This window comes from Saccopteryx leptura, chromosome 4 (genome assembly GCF_036850995.1).
Source record: "Saccopteryx leptura isolate mSacLep1 chromosome 4, mSacLep1_pri_phased_curated, whole genome shotgun sequence".
Classification (NCBI taxonomy): domain Eukaryota; kingdom Metazoa; phylum Chordata; class Mammalia; order Chiroptera; family Emballonuridae; genus Saccopteryx; species Saccopteryx leptura.
In genome coordinates, this window is record NC_089506.1 from 136789923 (window position 1) to 136806915 (window position 16993).

At 37.4% G+C, this 16993-nt stretch overlaps 1 protein-coding gene across 2 annotated transcripts in view; it reads left to right on the forward strand.

Annotated features, from left to right (window-relative positions):
* The window catches only part of ATG10 (autophagy related 10), a 382992-nt gene that overhangs the window by 108944 nt on the left and 257055 nt on the right, over positions 1-16993 (forward strand). For both annotated transcript variants that reach the window (XM_066381782.1, XM_066381783.1), the window contains one exon: positions 11324-11431. In XM_066381782.1, the coding sequence (XP_066237879.1) occupies positions 11324-11431 (108 nt within the window). The remainder of the gene's footprint in view (positions 1-11323; positions 11432-16993) is intronic.

Here is a 16993-nt window from a genome sequence, read left to right on the forward strand (position 1 = left end):
CATTTTATTATTTGCATATACCATAATTTATTTGAACAACTCTCACTGATAGGTATTTAGGTTATGTCCAATATTGTGTTAAGAAAACAATGCTTTAATATATACATATTATTGTATGATTTCTATTTCCTAATATTGAACTATATTTGTAAGATAAATTCCTAATAGAAGTATTTCTGGGTAGAAGATACATACATTTTAAAATTGGACTGTTATTGCTAACTTGCTTTTCAGGGAGGTTATACTAATTTAAACTACCCTGCTCCGAACAATGTATGAGAGTACGTACCTATTTTATCAATGTCTTTAGTGTATTTTATGCTTTTTGATCTTTGCCAATCTAAAAAAAAAATGATATTACATAACTTTAATTTGCATTTTTATGGTAACATTGAACATATTTTTATGTGATTAAAATCCATGAGTACTTCTCATTAGTGAGCTATATGTTTATATTTTTTTCTCACTATCTTATTGGACTGTTGACTTATTATTTTGTTGGAACTAATATATTAAGGGAATTAAAACCATTTATATATTGGCAAAATTAGTCCTTTAATGAGCTGCAAATAACTTTTTCACTTTCATGTTTGACTTTTGACATTATGATATTAAGACTTTTTTCATTAAGTAGAATTTACTAGTATTTCATGAAATTTAGGTTTCAATTACTTTAAAAAATTTTTTTAAATTAATTTTACTGGGGTAACATCAATAAATCAGAATACATATGTTAAAAGAAAACATGTCCAGGTTATCTTGTCAATCAGTTATGTTGCATAACCATCACCCAAAGTCAGATTGTCCTCCGTCACCTTCTATCTAGTTTTCTTTGTGTCCCTCTCCCGCCCCCTTCCCCTCTTTCCCCCCCCCCCCCAACCAACATACTGTTGTCAATGTCTCTTAGTTCCTATTTATGTCCCACATATGTATGGAATAATGCAGTTCTTGTTTTTTTCTGATTTACTTATTTCACTCCGTATAATGTTATCAAGATCCCACCATTTCGTTGCAAATGATCCGATGCCATCATTTCTTATGGCTGAGTAGTATTCTATAGTGTATATGTGCCACATCTTCTTTATCCAGTCATCTATTGAAGGACTTTTTGGTTGTTTCCATGTCTTGGCCACTGTGAACAATGCTGCAATGAACATGGGGCTGCATGTGTCTTTACATACCAATGTTTCTGAGTTTTGGGGGTATATACCCAGTAGAGGGATTGCTGGGTCATAAGGTAGTTCTATTTTCAGTTTTTTGAGGAACCACCATACTTTCTTCCATAATGGTTGTACTACTTTACATTCCCACCAACAGTGAATGAGGGTTCCTTTTCTCCACAGCCTCTCCAACATTTGCTATTACCTGTCTTGTTAATAATAGCTAATCTAACAGGTGTGAGGTGGTATCTAATTGCAGTTTTGATTTGCATTTCTCTAATAATTAAAGAAGATGAGCATCTTTTCATATATCTGTTGGCCATTTGTATTTCTTCCTGAGAGAAGTGTTTGTTCATATCCTCTTCCCTGTTTTTTCTTGGATTGTTTGTTTGTTTATTGTTGAGTTTTATGAGTTCTTTGTATATTTTGAATATTAGGCCCTTATCTGAGCTGTTGGTAGAAAATATCATCTCCCATTTAGTTGGCTTTCTGTTTATTTTGTTATCAGTTTCTCTTGCTGAGCAAAAATTTCTTAGTCTGATGTAGTCCCATTCATTTATTTTTGCCTTCACTTCTCTTGCCTTTGGAGTCAAAATCATAAAATGCTCTTTAAAACTAAGGTCCATGAGTTTAGTACCTATCTGTTCTTCGATGTACTTTATTGTTTCAGGTCTTATATTTAGGTCTTTGATCCATTTTGCATTAATTTTAGTACAAGGGGACAAACTGTAGTTGAGTTTCATTCCTTTGCATGTGGCTTTCCAGTTTTCCCAGCACCATTTGTGGAAGAGGCTTTCTTTTCTCCATTGTGTGTTGCTGGCCCCTTTATCGAAAATTATTTGACCTTATATATGTGTTTTTATTTCTGGACTTTTTATTCTGTTCCATTGTTCTGAGTGTCTATTTTCTGCCAATATCATGCTGTTTTGATTGTTGTGGCTCCATAATATAGTTTGAAGTCAGGTATTGTAATGCCCCCAGCTTTGTTCTTTTTCTTTAGGATTGCTTTGGCTATTCGGGGTTTTTATAGTTTCATATAAATCTGATGATTTTTTTGTTCCATTTCTTTAAAAAATGTCATTGGAATTTTGATTGGAATAGCATTAAATTTGTATATTGCTTTGGGTAATATGGCCATCTTGATTATATTTATTCTTCCTATCCAAGAGCAAGGAATATTCTTCCATCTGATTGTATCCTTTTCGATTTTCCTTAACAATGGTTTGTAGTTTTCATGATATAAGTCCTTTACATTCTTTGTTATGTTTATTCCTAGGTATTTTATTTTCTTTGTTGCAATCATGAAGGGGATTTTTTTTTTGAGTTCGTTCTCAAATGTTTCATTGTTGGCATATAGAAAGGCTATGGAGTTTTGTATGTTAATTTTGTATCCTGTGACCTTACTGTATTGGCTATTGTTTCTAGTAGTCTTTTTGTAGATTCTTTTGGGATTTCGATGTATAGGATCATATCATCTGCAAAAAGTGATACCTTTACTTTTTCTTTTCTGATATGGATGCCTTTTATTTCTTTGTCTTGTCTGATTGCTCTGGCTAGAACATCTAGTACCACATTAAATAAGAGTGGAGAGAGTGGACAACCCTGACTTGTTCCTGATTTAAGGGGGAAAGCCTTCAGTTTTGTGCCATTTAATATGATGTTAGCTGATGGTTTATCATATATGGCCTTTATCATGTTGAGATATTTTCCTTCTATACCCATTTTGTTGAGAGTCTTAAACATAAAATTATGTTGTATTTTATCGAATGCCTTTTCTGCATCTATTGATAAGATCATGTGGTTTTTGTTCTTTGTTTTGTTGATATGGTGTATCACGTTAACCGTTTTACGTATGTTGAACCATCCTTGAGATTGTGGGATGAATCCCACTTGATCATGATGTATTATTTTTTTAATATGTTGTTGTATTCGATTTGCTAGTATTTTGTTTAGTATTTTAGCATCTGTATTCATTAGAGATATTGGTCTGTAGTTTTCTTTTTTTGTGCTGTCCTTGCCCGGTTTTGGTATGAGGGTTATGTTGGCCTCATAAAATGTGTTTGGAAGTATTGCTTCTTCTTCAATTTTTTGGAAGACTTTGAGTAGAATAGGAATCAAGTCTTCTTTGAATGTTTGATAGAATTCGCTAGTATAACCGTCTGGGCCTGGACTTTTATTTTTGGTGTGGTTTTTATTTATTTATTTTTTTGTGGCAGAGACAGTGTCAGAGAGAGGAACAGGTAGGGACAGACAGGAAGGGAGAGAGATGAGAAGCATCAATTCTTAATTGCGGCTTCTTAGTTATTCATTGATTGATTTCTCATATGTGCCTTGACCGGGGGGCTACAGCAGACTGAGTGACTCCTTGTTCAAGCCAGCAAACTTGGGCTCAAGCTGGTGAAACTTGCTCAAACCAGATGATCCCGCACTCAAGCTAGGGACCTCAGGGTTTTGAACCTGGGTCTTCCACATCCCAGTCTGACACTCTATCCACTGTGCCACTGCCTGGTCAGGCTTTGGTGTGGTTTTTAATAGGTTTTTCTATTTCTTCCCTGTTAATTGTTCTGTTTAGGCTTTCTGCTTCTTCTAGACTCAGTCTCAGAAAGTTGTATTGTTCTAGGATTTATCCATTTCTTCTAGATTATTTTAATTAGTGGCATACAATTTTTCATAGTATTCTACAATAATTCTTTGTATATCTATGATGTCTGTGGTGATTTCTCCTCTTTTATTTTGGATTTTGTTTATATGAGTTCTTTCTCTATTTTCCTTGGTAAGTCTTGTCAATGGTTTGTCAATTTTGTTGATCTTTTCAAAGAACTACCTCCTTGTTCTATTAATTTTTTCTATAGTTTTTCTGTTCTTTATTTCATTTATTTCTGCTCTGATTTTTATTATCTCCTTTCTTCGGCTGGTTTTGGGTTGTCTTTGTTCTTCTTTTTCTAGTTCCTTAAGTAGTGAAGTTAAGTGGTTAACTTGGGCTCTCTCTTATTTGTTCATATAGACCTGAAGTGATATGAACTTCCCTCTTATCACTGCTTTTGCTGCATCCCATGGATTCTGATATGTCAAGTGTCATTTTCATTTGTCTGTATATATCTTTTGATCTCTGCGGTTATTTCTTCTTTGACCCATTCATTTTGTAAAAGTATGTTGTTTAGTTTCCACATTTTTGTTGTTGTTTTTTTTCCTCTTTTTTGAAGTTGAATTCTAGTTTCAAGGTTGTATGATCAGAAAATATGCTTGGTACAACTTAGTTATTTCTGAATTTGCTGATGTTGTTTTTGTGGCCCTACATATGGTCAATTCTTGAGAATGATTCATGTACACTGGAGAAAAATGTATACTCTGTCACATTGAAATGAAATGTCCAGTAGATGTCTATCGTATCCAGGTGCTCTAGTGTTTTGTTTAAGGCCAATATATCTTTATTGATTCTCTGTTTGGATGCCTGATCTAGAGCTGTCAGCGGTGTAGTGAGGTCTCCAAGTATGATGGTACTTTTGTCAGTTTTTGTTTTAAGATCAATAAGTAGCTGTCATATATTTTGGTCCTCCTTGGTTTGGTGCATATATATTAAGAATTGTTATGTCTTCTTGATTCAGCGTCCCCTTAATCATTATGAAATGACCATTTTTGTCTTTGAGTACTTTTGCTGTCTTGTACTCAGCATTACCAGGTATGAGTATTGCCATGCCTGTTTTTTTTTTTTGGATGGTATTTGCTTGGAGTATTGTTTTCCAGCCTTTCACTTTGAATTTTTTTTTATCCTTGTTGCTTAGATGAGTTTCTTGTAGGCAGTTTACAGTTCGATTTTTTTTTTGTAATCCATTTTGCTACTCTGTGCTTTTTTATTGGTGAGTTTTATCCATTTACATTTAGTGTAATTATTGACACTTGTGAGTTTCCTATTGCCATTTTATACATTGCTTTCTGTTAGTTTTGTGTCTTGTTTGATTCTTCTCTTTTGTTTTTTTATATTTGTTTTTGTTTGGTTGTATTTCATACATCTTTCCTCTGTTCTTTCATCTTTTTTTAATCATGTGTATCTGTGGTGGTTTTTTTCAATGGTGGTTACCATTAAGTAATAAAAAGGGTGCCTACCCTGTTCATTGTAGTGCATTATCTTGTGAGTACTTTTGCACTCCATCGTCCTTTTCTACTTTTAATCTTTGTCCTCTCCCCTTTTTTGTTGTTGTTGTCGCAGTTTAAATTTGGTTTGATTGTATTCTTGGTGGAGCTTTTACTTGTGGTTTTGTTTTGTTTTGTTCTTTTTATCTGGTAGAAAACCCCCTTTAGTAATTCCTGGAGTGGGGGTTTTCTGATGATAAATTCCCTCATCTTTTCTGTATCTGTGAATGTTTTTATTTCTTCTTTGTATTTGAAGGATAGCTTTGAGGGGTATAGTATTCATGGCTGAAAGTTCCTCTCTTTCAGGACTTTAAATATTGGGGTCCACTCTCTTCTAGCTTGTAGAGTTTCTGTTGAGAAATCTGATGATAATCTAATGGGCCTTTCTTTATATGTTGTATTCTTCTTTTCCCTTGCTGCCTTGAGAATTTTTTCTTTGTCGTTGGTTTGTGCCAATTTCATTATGATGTGCCTTGGAGTAGGTTTTTTGGGGTTACGAAAACTCGGAGTTCTGTTTGCTTCTTGAATTTGAGGCTTTAGTTCTTTCCACAGGCTTGGATAGTTCTCATCTATTATTTGTTTGAATATATTCTCCATTCAATTTTCCCTCTCTTCTCCCTCTGATATACCTATTATTCTTATGTTACCTCTATTTTCAGCTCATGAATTGAGTTTTTCATCTCTGTTTGATTTGTTCTTATAGTTTCAATTTCCTTGGTAATATATTTTTTGTGTTCATTGAGTTGTTTTCTGAGCTGCTAAATTGCCTTTCTGTGTTTTCTTGTATATCTCTGAGTATATTTAGGATTTCTATTTTAAATTCTCTGTCATTTAGCTCCAGAGTTTTCAATATATTAAATTTTTTTCCATAGATTTTTCCTCATCTATCTGTGCTACCTCTCTTTCTTTTGTATCCATGATATTCGAATTTCTCTACCTTAATGGCATCTGAGGGTGGTTTTGTTGATAGTATTAATGAGAATTAATAAAGAATAAAAAGTTTAAAAATTAAAAATAATAAAAAGAAGTAAAAAAAATTATTATTTCCTTCTTTTTTTTCTTCTCCTCTCCTCTCCCCTCTTTCTTGAGAATATCTTGTGGTGAACTGTGAATTATATTGTGCTAAATAGAACAAAAACTACTTATAGTGGAGCAGTCTGAGTTTGGGAGAAGTTATAAAGGGGCAAAAAAGGGGTTATGGACCCTTAAAATGCAAAAAAAAAAAAATTGGTTCAAGAATAAAATGATTTTTTTTAGGTGATGGTTGACTAAGAGATGTGATGAGAGGAATAATAGGGAAACAGAAAAAAGGGGAAAAATTATAAAATTACCATTGTAATTAGTGGAGCAAGAAGTAAATGAAATGGAGAGCCACAGTTGGGAGCACTGCTAGTGAGTTAAGAAAGCGAAGTAAAAATCTCCCAAAGCACCACAAAGAAAAATTTGAGTCACAGATAAAATAATTTTTTCATGATTGAGGATTGAATGGGAGGAAAAGTAAAGCAGAAATGAAGAAACTAATATAGAAGGAGAAAAAAAAAAGAAAGAGGAAAACACAAAAAGAAGAAAAAAGGAAAGGGAGAAAGAGAGAGAGAGAGAGAGAGAGAGAGTGAGTTAAGGGTTTTGGAGTGCAACCCTCATATAATGAGAAAGGAAGTAGAAAGAAAAGATAATGGGAGATGTAACACTTATGGGTAGTGTAGTTCAAGGACAAGAGAGAGTAAGACAGGCAGAGAATTAAACGACCAAATTGGAAGAAGAAGAGAATAATCAAGACAAGAATATAAGAGAAACAAACAAATATAATAAAATGGGATAGGTTATAAAGTCTGTGAATTATTCTTGATTTTGAGAGGTTATCTTCTTGCTTTTTCTTTTCTCTCCCTCTTCCTGGTTGGTGACTCTGTACCCCGGGTTCTGCCCCTTTGGCATGCTCAGGTAGAGGTTTGCAGTTGATAAGTCTCTATGGCGATGTCATGTATTGGCTTCAGTCCCATTGGCAGTCGAGGCTTATTAGCATTTGCAGGCTCCGCCAATGAGAGAGTCCATCTTCCCAGAGCCTCTCTCCTAGTCTTTCCTTCCTGAATTTGGAGCCTGATGATCCAGCTATGGGGTTGCTGATGCCTCTGCCTGGAGAGTAAGAGGCTCAAAGAGCTGGTAAATCCCCACTCTATTCCCACTCAGCACAGGGCTCTGGGTAAGGCTCAAGGAGTCAGAGCCCCTAACGTAATCAGGCGGGGCTTCGGCCCGCACAAAGACCTTTGACTCGGCCCCTCTGTCTGGGAACATGGGCACCCACTTCTGGGGGAATCTCTCTCCCACTCTCTGAATTCGCTAACCGGGGGATCAGGCCGGCCGCCTTTCACTCGCTGTGAGGCGTCCCGCCCGCAAGGAAAAGTTTGAGTATAGGAAGTTTTGCTCCCACTCACTTTCCACGTGCTGCTTTTCGGGGCACAGGGGTGACCTCAAGACTCCGTTTTCAGCCCACAGAAAGGCCTGTGACTCTGCCCCTCTCTCCAATAACATGGACACCTACTCCCGGGCGAATCTCTCACCCACTGTCCACGCTCGCCGACCAGGATATCAGGCTAGCAGCCTCTTACTCCAAGTGAGGTGCCCCGCCTGTATGGAAAAGTTTGAGCATAAGGAATTTCGCTCCCGCTCCCTTCCCGTGCGCTGCTTTTTGGGGCACAGGGGCAACTCCGAGATTCCGGTTTCGGCCCACATAAAGGCCTCTGACTCTGCTCCTCTGTCTGGTAACATGGGCGCCCACTCCTGGGGCTCTAGGAAGAATCTGTCGCCTACTATCTGCACGCTACGACCAGAAGATCAGGACGGATGGCTGTCCCAAGTGCCTTTCTTTGTCTAGATTTGTCGCGAGGATTAGCTTATGTTGACTGGGTTGCCACAAGCACAGTTTTTTCTCGGCTTGGATGTCCGTGCCACAGCCTGGTTCAGACGTTTGTGCCTCAGTCTGGTTCTATTCACACCCTATGCCTGCCTTAGTTCCTATACTCTCAGTTCCCAGTGAAAGCAGCCTTATTTAGGTTAGTGAGGAAGGCATAGTGTTTCTTCCTCCTTATTTCCTTTGGGGTTGATTATATATTTAGTCAATTTTTTGCTCAATCATACCTTCTCGTTTAGTGTGGAACTTCTGGAGGCTCCAAGGATAGATTTTTCTGTCTCTGGTTGAAGATCTTGTTGAAATTTTGGGGAGATTTATCGGTATTGCTCCTTATGGCGCCATTTCTCTGACGTCACTCTAAAATGTCTTTTTAATACTACATATATGTATACTGCTCACAAAAATTAGGGAGTATTTCAAAATCAATATGAAGCGATATATCCCTTAATTTTTGTGAGCAGTATATTTATATTTTCCAATGTTTTCATCTAGCATACTCATGGTATTATTTTTCTCATTTAAATCTTTATTTCTTATTTTGGTATAAGGTACAGGGCATTCTATGTAGATAACTTGAGGAATTTTGACTGTGAGGAAGTGTACTCTTTTTTGTTAGTGATGTCTGGATTATAGCATTTCCTGAATTATGAAATTATGGAATTACAGAGGACTGGGTGAAGGCTGGACAAGTTCTCAGAAAGTAGGGTTGGAAGTGATAGTGAAGACCAGTTAAAAAGCAGTTTCAGCACATCACAGCTCCATGCCTACTATCCACAGAGGCTAGTTTAGCACCTGGAGAGCTTCAAGTGAGCCATGGTATTCCTGCAGATTGGGAACTCTTGGTGGCTCTAGGGTAAAACCTTTTCCTGCCTCTTCTAGATTCTGTTGGTTGATGGCAATCCTTGTCATTTTTTTGGCTTGTAGATACACCAATCCAATCTCTGCCTCTGTCTTCCTGTGGCCTTTTCACCTGTGTGTGTCTCTATTCTTATAAGGACAATCATTTGGATTTAGAGTCTACCCTATTTCAACATGACCTTATCTTAACTTGATTACATTTGCACGACCCTATTTCCAAATAGGGTTACGTTTACAGGTTCCAGGTAGACATGAATTTTGGGATACACTATTCACCCCAGTACAGTTTCCTAAATACAGATACTCTTGCAAGCATAGTTGACAAGACACAAATTTTAAAAAATGTTCAATATTATATTGCTCACAAACACTAAAATGTTTTTAATTTTCTTATTTTATTTTATAGTTAAAAACTAGAGTTTTGAATCTTAATAAAAGTATTTAAGTGAATTGTGTGTTTTTTAGTTGAAATGCTATTTGGTATTTTTTTCTGCATCAGATTAAGTAACCACATTTTAAAATTTATTTTTATTTTATTTTATTTTTTTTATTTTTTTCTGAAGTGAGAAGCAGGGAGGTAGAGAGACTGACTCCCGCATGCGCCCAACCGGGATCCACCTGGCATGCCCACCAGGGGGCAATGCTCTGCCCATCTGGGGCGTTGCTCTGTTGCAACCGGAGCCATGCTAGCGCCTGAGGCAGAAGCCACAGAGCCATCCTCAGCGCCCAGGCCAGCTTTGCTCCAATGAAGCCTTGGCTACAGGAAGGAAAGAGAGAGAGAGGAAGGAGAGGGAGAAGGGTGGAGAAGCAGATGGGTGCTTCTCCTGTGTGCCCTGACTGGGAATTGAACCCAGGACTTCCACACACTGAGTTGACACTCTACCACTGAGCCAATGGGCCTGGGCACCACATCTTTTTAAATTACAATTATTTTAAATCTGTTATAATGTGAATGTTAGTGTAGTGATTTGGAAAAGAATTAATAATTTTCATTGATATGTGACTATGTTTGGGTATAAGGAAGTATTACATTTTTACATGACTTTATTGGATTCAAACAAGTTTTGCTTTAAAAAAAGTAGCACTGACTGCAATTAAATGAAGATCATATGTTAGTGTATCTAAGAACAAGTGTAAGAAACAGGAGAAAAATGCATCTGGTGAAGGACTTAGATATTATCTTGTATAGGAGCATTTGAAAATGGTGGTAATGTCTTCAACTCTTTGAAGAATGGCTCTGTAGCAAAGAGTTTAGATTCCAGAGGGAAGAACTAGAACCAGTAAATTAAATCAGTACAATATAAGACAAAACTTTCCCATTGAACAGTATACCGTGTACCAAAATGGAGGTGGTGGTGGTGTAAGGGAGTAAAGAGCAGTTTCTTGGGAGTTCTCAGGCAGGTGCTGTATTATTACCTGCCAAGGACATTTTAATAGACATCTTGCCTTGATCAAGAAATTCAAATGGAAGGTTCTTAGTTTCAATATCTGTTGAAAGTTCTTCTAAAATTTCTTTTTCTAGATATGTCATGAAAATCAGTATCACTTATGTGACAAGTTACTTCTGTAAGTTCATATGCTTTTTAACAGCTACCAACCTAAAGCTTTGCTCTGTGACTTCTGTGCTAAGGCGTGCTTAGGGGAAAAGATGGGGGGCATTAATTGAAGAGAAGGAGAAGTATCAATTAGTGAGAAAGGTGGAAAATTAAAATTTCTATTTATTGAATGAGTGCATACATATTATCTAATCTCACTGAACATACTAAGTTCTTTATTGCTTGGCACTTATGTGTAGCTGTAGTTCATAAAATGATGAATTCTTAAAATAATTGGTATTTTCGGCCCTGGCCGGTTGGCTCAGCGGTAGAGCGTTGGCCTGGCATGCGGGGGACCCGGGTTCGATTCCTGGCCAGGGCACATAGGAGAAGCGCCCATTTGCTTCTCCACCCCCCCCTCCTTCCTCTCTGTCTCTCTCTTCCCCTCCTGCAGCCAAGGCTCCATTGGAGCAGGGATGGCTCCTTGGCCTCTGCCCCAGGCAGAGTGGCTAGAGTGGCTCTGGTCACGGCAGAGCGACGCCCTGGAGGGGCAGAGCATCGCCCCCTGGTGGGCAGAGCGTCACCCCTGGTGGGCGTGCCGGGTGGATCCCGGTCAGGTGCATGCAGGAGTCTGTCTGACTGTCTCTCCCCATTTCCAGCTTCAGAAAAATACAAAAAAAAAAAAAGAAAAAAAAATAATTGGTATTTTCTTATGTATTTTTGATGGAATACAGGACTGTTCTGATGGATACATGTCCAAAATTCATTTTCAAGTTAAAAATGGTACAGTGGCGTCACATCCAAGGACACCTTCCCAAGCACAGACCTGTCTTCCTGTGGAGGTGAGTGACTTAACATGTCCTGTTCTCTTTTTTCAGTCTTTGTGAAGTTTAAAATTTAAACCTATTAAATATATATTTTTAAAAATTAACTGCCATTGGATCTGAAGCCTGTGGTTGATAAACAAGTGAACGACATTTGTCAGGAAGTATTTTCTTCTATAATTTTAAAATTTAATTTAATTTAATTTTTTATTGAATTTATTGGGGTGACATGGGTTAATAAAATTATGTAGATTTCAGGTGTGTACTTCTGTAACACATCCTCCGTGTATTGTATTGTGTGTTCACCACCCCAGGTCAAGTCTCCTTCCATCGCCGTTTCCCCCGTAGACCCTCTTCTATGCCCCTTCACCCACTTAATCTCTAAGTTTTGGTAATCAGTATACTTTTGTCTTTGAGGGTTTTGTGGGTTTTTTTGCTTAATCCTTTTACCTTTTTTTTTTTTTTTTTTTTTTTACCAATCTCCCCCTGCCAACAGCTGTCAGCCTGTTTGTTCTCTTTCTCTATGAGTCTGTTGAGTCTGTTTCTATTTTATTTGTTAGTTTATTTTGTTCCTTAGATTCCACATATTAATTAGTGAAATCTTAGAGTATTTGTCTTTATCTGACTGGCTTATTTCACTTAGCATAATACTCTCCAGGTCCATCTATGCTATTGCATAATGTTGAATATTCTATAATATTGAAAGCAGGAGTTGTGGTGATGTTGGGATCCACTCAGTCTATGCAGATTGTAGTGAGCCTTTACCCTTTGGCTTCCATACATGCATTCCTCCCATGGCCTATTGATGTTTCTCCTGTGAAACCCTTAGGATAACAATACGGACCTATCCCTCTGCTACTTAACAACTGGCTGGGAACTTCCTTGCTTAGTTTGCCTTTAACTCTCTTTCCTATGCTCTTTTAAATATGCTAGATCTAGGTCTCATTCTGTACTTGACTTGAAAAATCTTGCTAACTTAAAATTTAATGTGATGATAATGCCTGAGTGGTTTTCTGGGTTATTTCTAATTTAATTTTTATCAAAATATAAGTAGCCTTATTGTACCTGTTATTTTAATAACAACTACAATATATCTCCACTGTTAAACAATAGAGAAATATATAAAAAGAGTAAAAAATTTTCATTACATACTTCAACTGGAGGTAACTACTATTAAAATTTAATAAATATCCTTCTACATGTTTCTGTCATGTACACACATACATCCCTGTGTTTTTCAATGAACATGTATATCATGTATATCATGGACATCTTCCTATATCAGTAACTGTAGAATTCCATTATTTTGTTTTAATGGTTCCATTACATTCCATCCTATGGATTTACCTTAGTTGTGTGGACCCCATACTGAAGTAAAATACTTGAATTCTAAAAAAAAGAATTTTTGGGGCTGTAATTGCTGCAACCCAAAGGAAGAAATCTCTTAGAATTGCTCAGAATTCTGAATATCTTGGTAAAATGGGTGAGTAGACTTTAATTTATTTTTAACTTTTTGCAAAGAAAGAACTTTTCCTCAAGAGGTATTAAATCAGACAAGCTTGGCAGTTGGCACTGGTCTGTCTATGACACTGGCCTAGAAGTGACTATGCCAATAGAATTTGGCTTTGCAAGTTATTCCTGAGGGCATTGTGCTTGGTAATACATTAAGTGCACCCAGTGGTTGCTCAAATCTTGATTATTGCTCCATGGTTTGAATATCCAACATCAAACCAGAAGCCAAGCAAGTTAGGAATCTTTTCAGTTTATTATACAATATATTGACTTAAGAATGCACATGGAAACAATGATTTAAAAGATGAATTACTAGCTTTTGCCTAAAAAGTTGGCAGAGATTAGAAAAGCTTTAAAAAGTGGTGTTGACAGTGAGAGGGAACTGACACTTTCTGGTTAATGTTTTTTTGTTTTTGTTTTTTGTATTTTTCGAAAGCTGGAAACAGGGAGAGACAGTCAGACAGACTCCCGCATGTGCCCGATCGGGATCCACCCGGCACGCCCACCAGGGGGCGACGCTCTGCCCACCAGGGGGCGACGCTCTGCCCCTCTGGGGCGTCCCTCTGTTGTGACCAGAGCCACTCTAGTGCCTGGGGCAGAGGCCAAGGAGCCATCCCCAGGGCCCGGGCCATCTTTGCTCCAATGGAGCCTCAGCTGCGGGAGGGGAAGAGAGAGACAGAGAGGAAGGGGAGGGGGAAGGGTGGAGAAGCAGATGGGTGCTTCTCCTGTGTGCCCTAGCCGGGAATCGAACCTGGGACTTCTGCACGCCAGGCCAACGCTCTACCACTGAGCCAAATGGCCAGGGCCATCTGGTTGATGTTTTAACTTCATAAACTTTAAAGATGTGCATATACTATTGACTATGAACCATCTATTCCAAATCTAGGAATTTAGCTTCATAAAATACAAAATTTTCCAACATTTTTTTTTATTTTCAACACTTTCCAACAAATTTCAAACATGAAAAAATTGAATTTTGCAGTGAACATTCATGTACTTATCATCTAAACTCTACCATTACCATTTTGCTCTGCTTGCTTTATTATATATTAATCCTTCTATTCATTTATCACTATACCTTTTCTGATGTAAAACTTTTACAACAATTGCAGGCAAATACTTATAAAATAATCAGAAATGTACACAAAGATATACTTGCAAGTAAATTCACTTCACCAGTATTTATCATTGGATAAAATGGAAATATAACTGAAATGTACAACAGTAATGGATTAATTATGGCCCATCTCTATGATGAAGTTCTTTTTTCAGAAGGTCTGGAGGGGCCTGACAATACACAGTTCTAACAAGTTGTCGGGGGTTGCTGCTGCTGCTGCTGGTCCAGGGACCTCATTGTGAGAACCTCTGTACTACTCTGCGAATGTGAGATGCTGCACAACTGAAGTGGTTAGTTAATATGACGTACAGTAGAAGCATTATTGCAACATCTTGATGGAATGAAAGATGTGTTAGGTTGTGCTTGAGATGGAGATTTCTGTTCAAGTGATGCGCTCTTGTGAGAAAGGAAGTGAATGGAAGCAACACAGAACAAGGGATAGAGGCTAAGGAAGAGTGACCTCAGCTAGGGACTAACTTTATTCTCATTCTCTGGGATGCTTTGATGCACAAAATACACCCAGAAGTCGTCCCACATTGTGCCCTGGAGGCCAGCCTTTTGTTCTCTATGACAATCATTAACTTGTCAGTCAGCCATTGGCTGAAATATAGGGGGACATTGCTTTCCAAGTAAAGTTGTTCTAGTTTTACTGAAAATTCTTCAGAGAAGATGGCTGCTGTGAATTACCAGTCAACAGACACAGCACTTGGGTGGAGAGAGGTGTACCATCTTTAGGGAGACCTGGCTGTGGCACCAGTGGTATTTACTACTGAAGAGTAACCTGAAACCAGCAAAATTGAATCTACAGAGAAAGACAGGATACTGTGTATACAGTATACTGTATAAGGTCTGCATTTAGATGAAAAGAGAGAGGCTTGACGTGACAGCAATTTGAGAAACAAGTTGTGATTTTTGGCTGACTACAACCTCAAGATAAGTAAAAAGAATGCCGTGGATGCTAGGAAAATTAACTGGAACCCAAGCTACATTAAATAAAGCATAAATGGTTTCCAAATTTGGTCTGGGGCCCCTGATTGGTTGTCCCAGAGATACTTCCAGGTGGGACAACCTGGAATTTTTTTTATAATAATTTTTATAATAATAAGATGTTATTTACATTTTTTTACTCTCATTCTAAGTTTTCTAGAGGCTGTTTACCTGTTATATTTTAATAAAGTGAATGCAGAAAAATTATAAGAACCCAGGTGTCTTCCATTAAACTGGACATTAAAAAGATTTGGAAAAATATAAAAGAATGTGACTTTTCTTATAATTTGTGCTATTTTGTAAAATATATTTATTTATAGAAATGTCATGTTGACACATTTTTAAAATTAATAAATATTTTAAAATTTAAAATTTTAATTTCTATTACAGTGAATATCAATAGATATTAACTGTCTAAAACAAAAAGCTCATTGGAATCCTCAGTAAATTTTAAAAGTGTAAAGGGGTCCTGAGACCAAGAAGTTTTAAGAACCACTTATCTAGATCAACTAAATATAACATTATTACATGTGAAGAGCATTGATTTATAATAAATGATACATAAATACTAGCTTAAAAATAAATTATAAATTAAATTTATCCATACAGAGAAGTATGCCAAGGGTCATGGTTGGCTTGGAAGTATATTATTATGAGGAATATTTGAGGGCTGTAGGTATGTTAAACTAGAACTGAAGACCTAGTTATCTTCACGTATATTTAGAAGGGTTTCCTGTGGAAGAGAGAAGAGACTTAATTTTTTTCTGAGACTGAAACTAATTTGTTATCTGGAAATTATTTTATTTTATTTAATTGTATTTTTTTATTTTGAGAGAGACAAGAGTGTTAGAGAGAAGGACAGATAAGGACAGACAGACAGGAAGGGAGAGAGATGAGAAGCATTATTTCTTCGTGGTGGCAGTTTAGTTGTTGATTGATTCCTTTCTCATATGCGCCTTGACTGGAGGGCTCCAGCAGAGTGAGTGACCCCTTGCTCAAGCCAGCGACCTTGGGCAAAAGCCAGCGGCCATGGGGTCATGTTTATGACCTGCGCTCAAGCTGGTGAGCCCACACTCAAGCCGGATGAGCTCGCACTCAAGTCAGCGACCTTGGGCTTTTGAACCTGGGTCCTCTGTGTCCCACTCCAACACTATCCATTGTGACACCACCTGGTCTGGCTCTGGAAATTATTTTAGGCAAATTTCTTTAATGTTTAGAATTGCCTACAAAGAAATCGGTCTAGTTATAAAGTTGTGAGCTCCTTCCACTTTCATGGAGATGTTTAGCCACAGAGTAGATAAACTTTCTAGAATAGTGAGTCACCAACTGAAATACTCAAATGCTTAAAGCACAAGGCAGATGATGGGTGAATGAAGCAGGTTAGTAGGAATCTGGGGGAGTTGTAGAGAACTGGAAAGGGCATGACTCAGCCACAGGGGCACTAAGCATGCAGCTCCAGGTGGATTTTCAAGAAAGGCAGTGATCTGGATTTTTGCATGTTGGCTTAATTAAAAAAAAAAATCTGTCCATGTCCAATAAACCACCTATGGGCTTTAAATGGTCCTTAGGTCCCAGCTTTTAACCTTGCTTTTTAATGGAGAAAGGAATCCTGAAGTCTGCACTAGAGAACCTCTGAAATCTTGTTAGAATTTAAAGCTTGATAGTTCTATATCTGTTCCATATCTGTACATCACATTTCTATTTTTTTTTTAATTTATTTAGAAAAATAAATTTAACACGGTGACATTGATCAATAGGAGTACATAGGTTTCAGGTAAACATTTCTATAGCATTTGAACTGTTGATTATGTTGTATACCCATCACCCAGAGTCAAATCATTTTCTGTCACCTTTTATTTGTCCCTCTTTACACCCTCCCCCACACCTCACCCTGACACCCCTTCCCTAAAACCTCTGTCCCCGCAGTAACCACTTCACTTTTATCTGTGTCCATGAGTCTCAGT